Consider the following 15879-nt stretch of genomic DNA (forward strand, 5'->3'; position numbering starts at 1 on the left):
GCGTAGTTGCTTCAGGCGCGTTCTTTTAATAATTTATCTTCTTAAATTCGGGTGCACATTTATTGACCCAAATCCAAATCTCAACAATGTTAAGATATGTCAAAAACCATGGGTGTATTTATGTGACGTGGTTCGAGACGTGTTTTAAAAACGTTGCAATTTTCTTTAAAAAAATGAATAAAAGCGGTTAAAACTAAAATTTTCATAAATTCAAAATGTATTAAAATCAGATAATTAAGCCGAATATAACAGTTGAGCGACCGTGCTAGAACCACGGAACTCGGGATTGCCTAACACCTTCTCCCCGGGTTAACAGAATTCCTTACTCGAATTTCTGGTTCGCGGACTGTTAAACAGAGTCAAGCTTTTCCTCGATTCGGGATTCAACCAGTGACTTGGGACACCATAAATCTCCCAAGTGGCAACTCTGAATCTTTTAATAAATAGATCTCGTTTCGATTGTCACTTAAATTGGAAAAAACTCCCTTTACACCCTTTCTCGGGGGTGTAGGTAAAAAAGGAGGTGTTACAATAATAATTAAGATTATGGTAAGACTTGGCTTTAAACAATTCTGAATAATAGTCAACTTAAGATAATTTCTTCTAGATCTAAACTTAAGAAAAGACAGAGACATTGAATTTGCACACTGACCTAGTTGACTTTTGAGTACTATTCAAATTTAACCCGAGTCACTACAAAAAAAATTAAAACCGTTCTTAAGTTTGGGTCTTAGCTAAAATGGTCCCTATTTTATGAGATGGGCAATAATAGTCCCTTAGTATGGCACTGTGAGCTGCATAAACTTTTCTTCTGTAAGTTTTCACAAGCAAAATTCACGCACTACATCATGAAGTGTGCAGCATTCTATGTCACCATTAATTCTCGTTCTAGAGACCATTACAAGGCTTCTCTTAAGTAGATCGTTCAAGCAAAATCTAGATGCTTCCTCCATGTTCTTTGTGTCAACATTCACTACAAACTCTTCAGCCATCCACAACTTCAGCAAATCATGCATGGGAATCTTATGGTCTTCTGGAAACAATCCCATATAAAGAAGGCAAGGCTTTAAGTGGTCTTCTAAATGCTCATAACTTGATTGTATTACCTTCATGCTCTGCTCTCCTAAAACATGAGAACTTAAGTCATTGGCAAACTCCAGCCACAAGGATGCCTCCCTTTCTGTTTTCACTATAATTCCAGCAATCAGCACAATGACAAGAGGCAATCCCTTACAATGTTCGGCAATTTTTAACCCTGCTTCCCATAGATCCAGGGGGCAACTCTCTCCTTGAAATACTCTTTTCTGCAATAATTCCCAACTCTCTTCCAGTGTTAGAAATCTAAGAGAATAAGGATCACTGTGGTATTGAAGATGCTTAGCCACTTCTTCAATTCGAGTTGTTACCATTACTCTACTTCCATATTCACCTTTAGGGAAACATAATCCTAGGTCTTCCCACGCCTCAACTTTCCATATATCATCTAAGACAATGAGGTATCTCCTGCCTTTTAGAGTCTTCTGCAACTTGTCACCTATGTCGAAGTCCTCATTCATTTTCCACTCCTTATTTGTAGCTTGTTCAAGAATATCAACCAACAATGTCCTCATGTCATATGTTTGTGAAACAGTACACCATGCTTTAACATCAAAGTGGTTAATAATAGAGGTATTGTTGTACACTTTCCTTGCCAGTGTTGTTTTACCAAGTCCGGCCATTCCAAAGATTGAGATAACGTCGAGCTCCTTTGATCCTCCAGTCAATTTCTTCATTATATGTTCTGCATCTTTTGCAAAGCCCACAACTTCATCATCAATTGATGGAAAACTACATTGGGTAGAAGGCTCTGCAGGAGCTTGAGATCTTTTTTCACTAGTCTCAACAACCTCCATGTCAATTGGCTTGCTGTCTTTCACGATTGCCTTTGAGTTAATAGCTCTGTCAGCTTCAAGCCTTCAATAAAAAGCAATGAAACAAGATCAACAATCTTCATAATTTAGAGAAAAACCCAAATTATATATAAAAAGAAAAGTAGTGCTACATGTAAAGTCTTTTGTGTCTAAGTTAAAGGCACCAAGATTATTTAGAGAAAAAACCAAATTTATTTTTTTCCTTTTATTAGTAATACCTAATACATTCGTGATGTATTTCAAATTTTTAGCTATGCAAGCAATTCAATGCAAATACATACAAAGTAATGCTCTTTCTGCAGAAATTAAATGCAGCTTCTGATAATACTATTAACAGAAATTAGATGCAGTTACTAGGAAAGATCCAAAATTAATTTTGGTAGATTTAGTTAAAAGATTCCATGGTCATTTTCAGTATGATTTGCAAGGTTTATGCCCTTCCTGTTAAGAAAAATGACTTAAAAAAACTTTTCGCCCAGCTTACAGACTAACCATTGTTTAAGATCTGGTGGGAAAGAAAAGAATTAAACTCATAATAAAGAAGATAAAATGTGAAATATGCTACAAAAGACCAAATGAGAAATGTCAAAGTAATCTCACCTTTCGTTAGATTGAGAATGGAAATTGGTACAAGGTTGCTTATTTTGATGGTTTTGGGCTACACACGGACGTTGAAGAATGAAGACTGATATAAGTAGTGGTTGTTGGAATATATCAATAAGTAAACAAATTAATGTACTCCCCACAGACGGTGCCAATCTTTTTAATGTCTATCCTAATTTGCAAATATCTCTTATGAGAATTCTTTGAATGCTTTAATACTTAGCATCAAATTGCATGGTTATAATTATTTACCTGGTACAGAAGTTATGTGCATCTGTTATAGAATTCATTTCAAATCATTATACACTTTGAATTCTATGTGTAGAATAATGGATATGAAAAATAAAACTATTCTTATAGAAACCAACTTTGGTAAATCCAAAGTAACTACTAGAAGACCTATTAAATGGGATGAGATTGATTTCCCAAAAGAATGGGTCATAGAAGAGGCTGTTGCTCCTCGAAATACTGGTAATACTAAGGTTACAGAAATAGAACAAACCTCAAATGGTACTGTTAAAATCAGGTTCAATGAACCAGAACAAATTGATAATATCAGTTTATCATCTAGATTAACTAGATCTAATTCTTCTTATATTTTCCAATTGATTATGTGGTAGATTTTCCATCAAGAGCATCTACATCACAAATTAGAGAAAATAGTAGAAGAATAAATGAAGTCAGCATTAGTAGTGATAATATTGTTAAGGTCAATAATATTCCAGATCTTGAACCCACTACATCAGAAATGGATTTTAAAAATGGTTTTAAAAATGAATGACAACCAAATAGATTTTAGTCCGGGTTCACCGGCAAGAAAAATGATTTTAGAAGAATTTCTAAAACTCAGATGGGCAGTTTTCAGAAAATGGTTTCATGAAAATATGTCTCCTGAATTGATACAATTTTTTAGACATGACTTTTATACAGACATTAGCAAAAATAATAAGATTATTACTTTTGTTCCTTGGTTTATGTCTAAGCATGTTTATAACTATGTTTCTGTGTTGGAAAGAGATTATACGCTCACTAATGGGAATACTATTAATTCTATCTTCCCACCCCAACAATCTTTTCATATAGGGAAAAAAAGATAAAATCATTTACTGCACTGCTTTTTCAAAAATATTTGAGAATGATGTTGCTACAATAACTGCTAAGAATCTGAATACCATGCTTACCCAAAACAATTATACTAACATGTATGTGAGTATTCTGGGTGAATAGGTTATTAAGATCCATGAGAAATTGGACAAGCTTATAGCTGAGGTCCAAAAGGGTCAACATAAGGATACTAAAGGTAAAGAACAAATCGCTACTACTAGTATCTAACCACCACCTGAGGTGAAAGACTTTAAATTAAAAAGTCTCGATAACATTGAGGAACTTCTTAATAAGAAGTTTGGAGAATTTAGAGCTAGTCCTCTAAGTTTAGAGCATGCATCTACTAGCGGAACAAAAGTAGCTGACGAGATTAATAAAATCTCCGAAAAATATGCTCGAAAACCATATCAAAGAATGTTTTACTACCCAAAACCTACACCCCAAGATGTCCTGATAGAAGAACAGGACAATGACCATTACCACCAAGGTTATAGTGGGTCAGATATCTATGAATGGAAGATAGATGGTCTTGCCGAAAGGCAAATTTATACGATAGTACATAGAATGCTTATGTACAGTACTATCTGTAAAGTTAATAAGAATACAGATAGGGCAATTGCAGAAATGATTATTACCGGATTTACTGGCCAACTGAAAGGATGGTGGGATAATTATCTCACTCAAGACCAGCGCGTTCAAATAATGCATGCAACCAAGACTGAAGAGGATAAGATTGTACAGAACTCAGTCTACTCTTTAGTCATGAATATCATTGAACACTTTTCTGGAAGGTGGTCTGATAATAGTGAGACCATTAGGACAATGCTCTAGAATTTGAGGTGTAAAACCCTCACATCTTTTAGATTGTATAAAGATGTTTTCTTATCCAGAGTAATGGAATTACCAGATTGTAATAGTACTCACTGGAAGTCTAAATTTATAGACGATCTCCCTCCCTTATTCGCTGAAAGGATCCGTAAAGTCCTTAGAGGCACAGGGATGAGTATTGATTACAATAATTACTCATATGGGAAACTCTTTAGTGTATGCACTCAGGAGGGTTTAGCTCTGTGTAATTAATCAAGCTAAACCAGCAAATTAAGAAACATCGTCTCACTGAGAGACAACAATTAGGTGAATTTTGAGAGCAATTCGCCATTGATATACCTTCTAAGAAAAAGAAATCCCATAAAAAGGATTTCAAGAAACGAAAGGGTTCATCGGAGAAACGGCGGGAAAAGACCATTCGTAGAAAGGCTTTTCATAAAGCCAGAAAGGGTTTTGTTAAATCAAAAAACCCTCAGGCCTGTTATAAATGCGGTAGAGTTGGCCACTACGCAAAAGATTGTAAAATCAAGGATAAGATCAAAGAGCTGGATTTAGATGATAATATCAAAGATTTTATATATAAGATTCTTTTAAATTCTTCTCCATAAATATCTGACACTGATGAAGATGATTCTTCAACCAGTGAAGAACTAAGAGTCCTTCATGAAGAGAGTTATACTTCATCTTCTGAAGACGAGCAAGAATCCCGTAATAAGGGACAATACTCGAATCATTGTTGTAATACTGATGATGAAATCTTTAGTATTTATACTCAATTTAGAGACTTAAAGATCAATGTTATTTCTAATGACAATCTGATTGATCTTTTAAGGGTTATTAAAGACCCTAAAATAAGATCTCAGCTTATAGATAAGCTCCCTACAAGTTCAGAAATAGGAATAGAGGCGGAAGAAATTCCATCTCAAAAAGGACCTTACACCATGAGTGAAATACGAAAAATGGTGAAAAATAAGTCTCAGCCTGAAAGGTTAGCTACTGTCCAAGATTTAAGTATTGAGATAAATTGTCTCAAGAAAGAAATCTCGGAATTGAAAGCTTCAAATGTAGCTTTGGATGAAAGAGTTTTCAAATTAGAAAATTCTGATTCTATCAATATAGACCCCGGGATAAAAATTGCTGAGCTAGACAATATTGTTAGTTCTTCTGAGGAAAGAACTGCGAATACTTTACTAGCAGCAATGGATTTTCCTGTAGATGAATTTGTAGAAAAATTGCAATATTTTATCACTCAAAAACTTTTAATAAAAATAACTCTTTTAATTGATTATAATTTCAAAAAAGAGTTTGTTGCTTTATTTGATAGTGGAGCAGACTTGAATTGTGTGAAAGAAAGGGTAATACCCTCTAGATATTTTCACAAAACCACTCATCGTTTGAAAATGCTAGTGGTGGTGTAATAGGCATTTCATATAGATTGCCTAGGGCTTATATTTGCCAACAAGATGTTTGTATACCAGAAAGCTTTGTTCTGGTGAAAGACATTGAACGCGATGTTATACTAGGTGTCCCATTTTTTATAAAACTAATGCCTTTTTTATATTGGGATACAAAAAGCTTTACAGGTACTTATAATAGTAAAAGTATCACTTTTGAGTTTATAACTCAGCCAGTTCAAAAAATTTTGAATGAAATTATCTCTAATAATATTTCTTCAAAAGCCAGTCAAATAGAATTTTTGAAGCAGGAGATTTGTTCTATTACTATAGAACAGGATTTACAAAATCCTAAGCTGGTAGAAAAAATTAATTTTCTCAAAAATCAATTTACTGCTTCTATTTGTGGTGACCATCCGAATCAATTTTGGAGTAGAAAGAAGCATATTATAAGTCTTTCTTATGAAGAAGACTTTTCTGAGGATAATATCCCCACCAAGGCTCGGCCTTGTCAAATGAACTCCGATTATTTGGAGTTATGCAAGAAGGAAATTGATTCCTTAAAGCAGAAGGGTTTAATTAGACCCTTAAGGTCCAAATGGTCTTGCACTGCTTTTTATGTTAATAAACATGTGGAACAGGAACGAGGAGTTCCTAGATTAGTCATTAATTATAAACCCCTTAATAAGATTTTAAAATGGATTAGATATCACATTCCTAATAAGAAGGATTTACTTGATAGACTACATGATGCCATTATATTTTCAAAATTTGATTTAAAATCAGGTTATTGGCAAATCCAGATATCTGAATCAGACAGATATAAAACTACTTTTAATGTGCCAATGGGCCAATATGAATGGAATGGCATGCCCTTTGGTTTGAAAAATGCACCTTCAGAATTTCAAAAAATTATGAATGATATCTTTCTTCCTTATACGGATTTCATAATTGTTTATATTGATGATATTCTAGTATTTTCAAAAAATATAGAATCTCATTTTAAACATCTTGACCTATTTAGAAAGATTATTATACAAAATGGTTTGGTCATATCAAAACCGAAAATGATGGTATTCCAAACTTTTGTTAGATTTTTGGGTCATAACATTGAGAGAGGTAGAATCATCCCCATTAATAGAACTATTGAATTTGCATCCAAATTCCCTGATATTATTACTGATAAGACTCAGCTCCAAAGATTTTTAGGAAGCTTAAATTATATTTCCCCTTTTCTAAAGGATCTTGCTAAGGACACAACTCTTCTTTATGAAAGATTAAAGAAGAACCCTAAGGCTTGGACTGACAGTCATACTGAAGCAGTCAAGAGAATTAAGCAGAAGGTTAATAACCTCTCATGTTTGACTCTCGCCAATCCTACTTGGGCAAAAGTTGTAGAAACTGATGCCTCTGATATTGGCTATGGCAGAATACTGAAACAATGTTCCCTTGTAGATAAACAGGAATACCTTGTTCAATTTTATTCTGGTAAGTGGAATAACTCCCAGAAAAATTATGCGACAATAGCTAAAGAAATTCTTGCTATTGTTAAATGTGTGATGAAATTTCAGACTGAAATTATATAATCAGAAATTTATTATTAAATTTGATTGTCAGGCTGCTAAATTTATCTTTAATAAAGATTTCAAACATGATGTCTCCAAACAAATGTTTGCTAGGTGGCAAGCTTTATTAGCCCCTTTTGATTTTGAAATTATATACAAAAAAGGGTCGGATAATACCCTTCCTGATTTTCTTACAAGAGAATATCTGAACTCATAGTTCTTTCTTTAATTGGCTTTACAGATTATGAGGCCTATATACAAACCTCCTCGAGGAAGGGGGAGAGGAAGAACTCCTGTTGAAAACAGAAGCAATAATATTCTCGCCCAAATGGGAAGCCAACAGTTAATTACTGCTAATATAGCAGAAGGTAATACCAATCATCCTTTATATAAGGAATTCATGGATTTCATACAATCCAAGAAGAGTGAAGGTACATCATCTAATGTACCAACCTATTCCTCAGTAATAACAGAGGATAGCAATGAAAACCTTGAAGTTTATAACCGAAAGGATACAAAAGAGTTAATAATTCTTTTGGAGCAATCCGGCCTTAAATGGAAGGATAACCCATGGCACTTAATGGCTAGATATTTCGACATAGCGTCATACGCTACTCCTGCTTATAAATAAAGGATGCATTATGAGATAATACTCTCAACAACAGGATCAGCTGAAATCCAGCATTTTTATCCTGCGAATACCAAGAAAACTTATAGTTTCTCAAAAATCATTATCAAAAAGGTTATACCAGCAGATGAATGGGGTATGAGTACCCTTAAGGATCGGGAATATACTCATCCTGATCAAAAAGTCTCAGTTAAATTTAACTATTGGGACTATGTTGAAAGTTTTAATAAAACTTTCCTTTATGAGAATCCTAATAGGAGAAACTCATGGTTTATTAAATTATGTTCTCATATGAACAACCAACAAATTCCAAATTGGTTTTTTAAATGGTGAAAATTATATGGTCCATCATTAGAAATACTTCCCCCTATCTTTAAGAGTTTATATACTCAATGGGTAGATATATCTCCCAAAATTATGCTATTACAGAAAGATAATATCTTTTTCGACGAAATTGCTGCTATGTACTTCTTCATAGAATTTTCTATCCCTTGGATCATGAAATGGGATGTAGAAACAGGTTATACCAGTGAAGAAATCCCCTGTCTCCAAAGAATTGTTTATAACAAGTTTTGGACAAAACTGGTCCAAACAAACCAGCAGGGCAAATTATTTGGTGAAGAATTGATCCAATAAATTAATGACAAAATAGATGAATATGTCAAACAAGAAAGGATGAATATCAATGAGGGAGAAATCAGTCCTTTCCAACAAGTCACCAAAAGACTCCAAATGAAAAAGGGAGCCATATCTAAAAAAGAGATCCTTACTTCATACTTCGAGGAAATAAAAAAGGATCTTGCAAAGAATTTTAAAGCAAAAATAGGGGACGATATATCCATGACCTCACTAGCAACTACTTCAGATGAAGAAGTTTGTGCAGCAGGAGAAGCTCAAAGCACTGCGGACACAGAGGTAAATTTAGAATAAACTAAGGACTTCCTTGCAAAATTGAAGGAAACCGCAGAAGAATCTTCTACAAAGAAAAACGACAAGGAAAAGAGAATATATGAAGGACAAGAAGGCCTAATACAATGAATTATTGGGGTAATAAAAATAACTTTAATAAAGTAAAGGGGTCCCTCCATTATTGAAGGGAATCTGCTTTTATAAAGCAATTTGTCCGTTTGTAATTATTAAACTTTATCTTTTTACATTGTCGGCCAGTTGTTACTTTTTAGTTTTGTTTATTTGTAGACTGATCCATTATATAAGCATCATTTTTCATTCTTTAGAGGCAGGCTTTAGCCAACATCAGCTCTGCCTTCTCTCTAGATTTTCTTGTACAAAGCTCTCTAGTAATATTTTTCAAAGTTTCGAATAAAAATTAGAAAAGGTCACTTGGCCACCAAGAAGGGTCTCAGGTGTGGTACTGTTCCGGTTGGTTCTTTTCCTCCCCTCCCCCCCCCCCCATCTTTTTTATACTGTTAGCCTAAATGACAGGCTAAACAGGTAAGTGTTAGACTTGGTTCTAGATGGTTATTTACTATTCATGCTTATAGTAGTAGGGAGTCTACTGTAGCAAACACGATGGGGTTTTTGGTTAAGGACTATATAGACCAGGCAGTTACTAGTCTCGACAGTAAACCTTGGTTAGTCCCAAGCTAATCGGTGATGCTCGTTAAACCCGTTTAGGCAGGTGGCCGTTGAAGGGTTGTGAAGAGTATCGTGGTTTAAAGTTTCCTTAGAGATTAGTGGCTAGGCCATGACTGGTGTCCTTGTAATTCAATTCCTGGACCCTATTCGAAAGCGATCCATTCCCCCTGGTATCAGAGCCATGTTAGTAGAAAACCTAAGGTCTAAGTTTAACACTTAATCTCTTAATGAATATCATTAGGAAAAATAATACTGTTAAAAATAGTAGGAAGGAAGAATATGATCTTCCTCAACAATTAGACCTGCTTAATAAATGGACCATTCCAATGGTTAAACCTAAGGTTATATACCAATTAGGTACCTTTGAACGAATAGGTTTAAAGCAAGTGGTTAAAACTACTGAAGAAACGCTCACAGTAGATAGTGACCATGCTACATTCAGATTATTATCTGAGAATGATCTAGCGCCTTATAGGGATTCGCATAGATTTTTGCATGTAGGCTTAATACAAGTTACCTATGGATTATTGGCAAATCCAGATATCTGAGTCAGACAGATATAAAACTACTTTTAATGTGCCAACGGGCCAATATGAATGGAATGTCATGCCCTATGGTTTGAAAAATGCACTTTCAAAATTTCAAAAAATTATGAATGATATCTTTCTTCCTTATACGGATTTCATAATTGTTTGATGACATTCTAGTATTTTTAAAAAATATAGAATCTTATTTTAAACATCTTGACCTATTTAGAAAGATTATTATACAAAATGATTTGGTCATATCAAAACCGAAAATGATGGTTTTCCAAACTTATGTTAGATTTTTGGGTCATAACATTGAGAGAGGTAGAATCATCCCCATTAATAGAACTATTGAATTTGCATCCAAACTCCCTGATATTATTACTGATAAGACTCAGCTCCAAATATTTTTAGGAAGGTTAAATTATATTTCCCCTTTTCTAAAGGATCTTGCTAAGGACACAGCTCTTCTTTATGAAAGATTAAAGAAGAACCCTAAGGCTTGGACTGACAGTCATACTGAAGTAGTCAAGATAATTAAGCAGAAGGTTAATAACCTCCCATGTTTGACTCTCGCCAATCCTACTTGGGCAAAAGTTGTAGAAACTGATGCCTCTGATATTAGCTATGGCAGAATACTGAAACAATGTTCCCTTGTAGATAAACAGGAATACCTTGTTCAATTTTATTCTGGTAAGTGGAATAACTCCCAGAAAAGTTATGCGACGGTAGCTAAAGAAATTCTTGCTATTGTTAAATGTGTGATGAAATTTCAGACTGATTTATATAATCAGAAATTCATTATTAAATCTGATTGCCAGGCTGCTAAATTTATCTTTAATAAAGATTTCAAACATGATGTCTCCAAACAAATGTTTGCTAGGTGGCAAGCTTTATTAGCCCCTTTTGATTTTGAAATTATATACAAAAAAGGGTCGGATAATACCTTTCCTGATTTTCTTACAAGAAAATATCTGAACTCATAGTTCTTTCTTTAATTGGCTTTACAGATTATGAGGCCTATATACAAACCTCCTCGAGGAAGGGGGAGAGGAAGAACTCTTGTTGAAAATAGAAGCAATAATATTCTCGCCCAAATGGGAAGCCAACAGTTAATTACTGCTAATATAGCAGAAGGTAATACCAATCATCCTTTATATAAGGAATTCATGGATTTCATACAATCCAAGAAGAGTGAAGGTGCATCATCTAATCTACCAACCTATTCCTCAGTAATAACAGAGGATACCACACTACTATTATAAGTACCTGTAAAGCTTTTTGTATCCCAATATAAAAAAGTCATTAGTTTTATAAAAAATGGGACACCTAGTATAACATCGCGTTCAATGTCTTTCACCAGAACAAAGCTTTCTGGTATACAAACATCTTGTTGGCAAATATAAGCCCTAGGCAATTTATATGAAATGCCCATTACACCACCACTAGCAATTTTCAAACGATGAATGGTTTTGTGAAAATATCTAGAGGGTATTACCTCTTCTGTCTCACAATTCAAGTCTGCTCCACTATCAAATAAAGAAACAAACTCTTTTTTGAAATTATAATCAATTAAAAGAGTTATTTTTATTAAAAATCTTTGAGTGATAAAATATTGTAATTTTTCTACAAATTCATCTACAGGAAAATCCATTGTTGCTAGTAAAGTATTCGCATTTCTTTCCTCAGAAGAACTAACAATATTGTTTAGCTCAGCAATTTTTATCCTGGTGTCTATATTGATAGACTCAGAATTTTCTAATTTGAAAACTCTTTCATCCAAAGCTACATTTGAAGCTTTCAATTCCGAGATTTCTTTCTTGAGACAATTTATCTCAATACTTAAATCTTGGACAGTAGCTAACCTTTCAGGCTGAGACTTGTTTTTCACCATTTTTCTTATTTCACTCATGGTGTAAGGTCCTTTTTGAGATGGAATTTCTTCCGTCTCTGTTCCTACTTCTGAACTTGTATGGAGCTTATTTATAAGCTGAGACCTTATTTTAGGGTCTTTAATAACCCTTAAAAGATCAGTCAGATTGTCATTAGAAATAACATTGATCTTTAAGTCTCTAAATTGAGTATAAATATTAAAGAGTTCATCATCAGTATTACAACAATAATTCGAGCATTGTCCCTTATTACGGGATTCTTGCTCGTCTTTAGAAGATGAAGTATAACTCCCTTCATGAAGGACTCTTAGTTTTTCACTGGTTGAAGAATCATCTTCATCAGTGTCAGATATTTCTGGAGAAGAATTTAAAAGAATCTTATATAAAGAATCTTTGATATTATCATCTAAATCCAGCTCTTTGATCTTATCTTTGATTTTACAATCTTTTGCGTAGTGGCCAACTCTACCGCATTTATAACAGGCCTGGGGTTTTTTTGATTTAACAAAACCCTTTCTGGCTTTATGAAAAGCCTTTCTACGAATGGTCTTTTCCCGCCGTTTCTCCGACGAACCCTTTCGTTTCTTGAAATCCTTTTTATGGAATTTCTTTTTCTTAGAAGGTATATTAATGGCGAATTGCTCGCAGAATTCACCCAATTGTTGTCTCTCAGTGAGACGATGTTTCTTAATTTGCTGGTTTAGCTTGATCTCATTACACAGAGCTAAACCCTTCTGAGTGCATACACTAAAGAGTTTCCCATATGAGTAATTATTGTAATCAATACTCATCCCTGTGCCTCTAAGGACTTTACGGATACTTTTAGCGAATAAGGGAGGGATGCCGTCTATAAATTTAGACTTCCAGTGAGTATTATTACTCTCTGGTAATTCCATTACTCTGGATAAGAAAACATCTTTATACCATCTAAAAGATGTGAGAGTTTTACACCTCAAATTCTGGAGCATTGTCCTAATGGTCTCACTATTATCAGACCACCTTCCAGAAAAGTGTTCAATGAGATTCATGACTAAAGAGTAGACTGAGTTCTGTACAATCTTATCCTCTTCAGTCTTGGTTGCATGCATTATTTGAACGCGCTGGTCTTGAGTGAGATAATTATCCCACCATCCTTTCAGTTGATTAGTAAATCCGGCAATAATCATTTCTGCAATTGCCCTATCTGTATTCTTATTAACTTTACATATAGTACTGTACATAAGCATTCTATGTACTGTCGTATAAATCAAGACCATCTATGTTCCATTCATAGATATCTGACCCACTATAACCCTGGTGGTAATGGTCATTGTCCTTTTCTTCTATCAGGACATCTTGGGGTGTAGGTCTTGGGTAGTAAAACATTCTTTGATATGGTTTTCGAGCATATTTTTTTGAGATTTTATTAATCTCGTCATCTACTTTTGTTCCGCTAGTAGGTGCATGCTCTAAACTTAGAGGACTAGCTCTAAATCTCCAAACTTCTTATTAAGAAGTTCCTCAATGTCATCGAGACTTTTTAATTTAAAGTCTTTCACCTCATGTGGTGGTTGGATACTAGTAGTAGCGATTTGTTCTTTACCTTTAGTATCCTTATGTTGACCCTTTTGGACCTCAGCTATAAGCTTGTCCAATTTCTCATGGATCTTAATAACTTGTTCAACCAGAATACTCACATACATGTTAGTATAATTGTTTTGGGTAAGCATGGTATTTAGATTCTTAGTAGTTATTGTAGCAACATCATTCTCAAATATTTTTGAAAAAGCAGTGCAGTAAATGATTTTATCTTTTTCCCCTATATGAAAAGATTGTTGGGGTGGGAAGATAGAATTAATAGTATTCCCATTAGTGAGCGTATAATCTCTTTCCAACACAGAAACATAGTTATAAACATGCTTAGACATAAACCAAGGAACAAAAGCAATAATCTTATTATATTTGCTAATGTCTGTATAAAAGTCATGTCTAAAAAATTTTATCAATTCAGGAGACATATTTTCATGAAACCATTTTCTGAAAACTGCCCATCTGGGTTTTAGAAATTCTTCTAAAATCATTTTTGTTGCCGGTGAACCCGGACTAAAATCTATTTGGTTGTCATTCATTTTTAAAACTATTTGAAAAATCCATTTCTGATGTAGCGGGTTCAAGATCTGGAATATTATTGACCTTAACAATATTATCACTACTAATGCTGACTTCATTTATTCTTCTACTATTTTCTCTAATTTGTGATGTAGATGCTCTTGATGGAAAATCTACCACATAATCAATTGGAGAAATATAAGAAGAATTAGATCTAGTTAATCTAGATGATAAACTGATATTATCAATTTGTTCTGGTTTATTGAACCTGATTTTAACAGTACTATCTGAGGTTTGTTCTATTTCTGTAACCTTAGTATTACCAGTATTTCGAGGAGCAACAGCCTCTTCTATGACCCATTCTTTTGGGAAATCAATCTCATCCCATTTAATAGGTCTTCTGGTAGTTACTTTGGATTTAACAAAGTTGGTTTCTATAAGAACAGTTTCATTTTTCATATCCATTATTCTACACATAGGATTCAAAGTGTATAATGGTTTGAAATGAATTCTATAACAGATGCATATAACTTTTGTACCAGGTAAATAATCATAATCATGCAATTTGATGCTAAGTATTAAAGCATTCAAAGAATTCTCATCATTTAGAGATATTTGCAAATTAGGATAGGCATTAAAATAAACAGGGCCATAGGCCAAACTGGTTTGCACAGTCCCTATAAGAGACTTCTTCCAGTTTTGATTTCTGCTATCTCTGAGTGCTGCTATAAAGCTCTCAGGTAAGCCTCTTAGAGTGAGTGGCTTGAAGGCAACTTGTATTAAGCCTATATGCAAAAATCTATGCGAATCCCTATAATGGGCTAGATCATTCTCAGATAATAATCTGAATGTAGCATGGTCACTATCTACTGTGAGCGTTTCTTCAGTAGTTTTAGCCACTTGCTTTAAACCTATTCGTTCAAAGGTACCTAATTGGTATATAACCTTAGGTTTAACCATTGGAATGGTCCATTTATTAAGCAGGTCTAATTGTTGAGGAAGATCATATTCTTCCTTCCTACTATTTTTAACAGTATTCTTTTTCCTAATGATATTCATTAAGAGATTAAGTGTTATACTTAGACCTTAGGTTTTCTACTAACATGACTCTGATACCAAGGGGGGGACGGTTCTTTTCCGAATAGGGTCCAGGAATTGAATTACAAGGACACCAGTCCTGGCCTAGCCACTAATCTCTAAGGAAACCTTAAACCACGATGCTCTTCACAGCCCTTCAACAGCCACCTACCTAAACGGGTTTAACGAGCATCACCGGTTAGCTTGAGACCAACCAAGGTTTACTGTCGAGACTAGTAACTGCCTGGTCTATATAGTCCTTAACCCAAAACCCCATCGTGTTTGCTACAGTAGACTCCCTACTACCATAAACATGAATAGTAAATAACCATCTAGAACCAAGTCTAACACTTACCTGTTTAGCCTGTTATTTAGGCTAACAGTATAACAAAGATGGGGGGGGGAAGGAAAAGAACCAACCGGAACAGTACCACACCTGAGACCCTTCTTGGTGGCCAAGTGACCTTTTCTGATTTTTATTCGAAACTTTGAAAAATATTACTAGAGAGCTTTGTACAAGAAAATCTAGAGAGAAGGCAGAGCTGATGTTGGCTAAAGCCTGCCTCTAAAGAATGAAAAATGATCCTTATATAATGGATCATTCTACAAATAAACAAAACTAAAAAGTAACAACTGGCCGACAATGTAAAAAGATAAAGTTTAATAA

General features: G+C 34.3%; 2 protein-coding genes across 2 annotated transcripts; both read right to left on the minus strand.

Moving 5' to 3' along the window:
- Nucleotides 1-821: 821 nt before the first annotated feature.
- On the minus strand, nucleotides 822-2787 carry LOC104211999 (putative late blight resistance protein homolog R1B-12). Its single transcript, XM_070149966.1, has 3 exons — nucleotides 2766-2787; nucleotides 2511-2568; nucleotides 822-1953 (listed from the first exon to the last, which is right to left on the minus strand). The coding sequence occupies exons 1-3, from the start codon at nucleotides 2785-2787 to the stop codon at nucleotides 822-824; spliced, it is 1212 nt and encodes a 403-aa protein (XP_070006067.1).
- An 11360-nt stretch (nucleotides 2788-14147) lies between these two features.
- On the minus strand, nucleotides 14148-15194 carry LOC138872022 (uncharacterized). Its single transcript, XM_070149967.1, has one exon. The coding sequence runs from the start codon at nucleotides 15192-15194 to the stop codon at nucleotides 14148-14150; it is 1047 nt and encodes a 348-aa protein (XP_070006068.1).
- Nucleotides 15195-15879: the final 685 nt, after the last annotated feature.

Source organism: Nicotiana sylvestris, chromosome 6 (genome assembly GCF_000393655.2).
Source record: "Nicotiana sylvestris chromosome 6, ASM39365v2, whole genome shotgun sequence".
NCBI classification, from domain to species: domain Eukaryota; kingdom Viridiplantae; phylum Streptophyta; class Magnoliopsida; order Solanales; family Solanaceae; genus Nicotiana; species Nicotiana sylvestris.

Coding starts and splice junctions, on each gene's coding strand:
- LOC104211999 (XM_070149966.1), bottom strand. CDS start 2,787: ATGCACATAACTTCTGTACCAG. Junction 2,569..2,765: donor GCACATAACTTCTGTACCAG/GTAAATAATTAT, acceptor GTCCGTGTGTAG/CCCAAAACCATCAAAATAAG. Junction 1,954..2,510: donor CATTCTCAATCTAACGAAAG/GTGAGATTACTT, acceptor TTTTTATTGAAG/GCTTGAAGCTGACAGAGCTA.
- LOC138872022 (XM_070149967.1), bottom strand. CDS start 15,194: ATGAATATCATTAGGAAAAAGAATACTGTTAAAAATAGTAGGAAGGAA.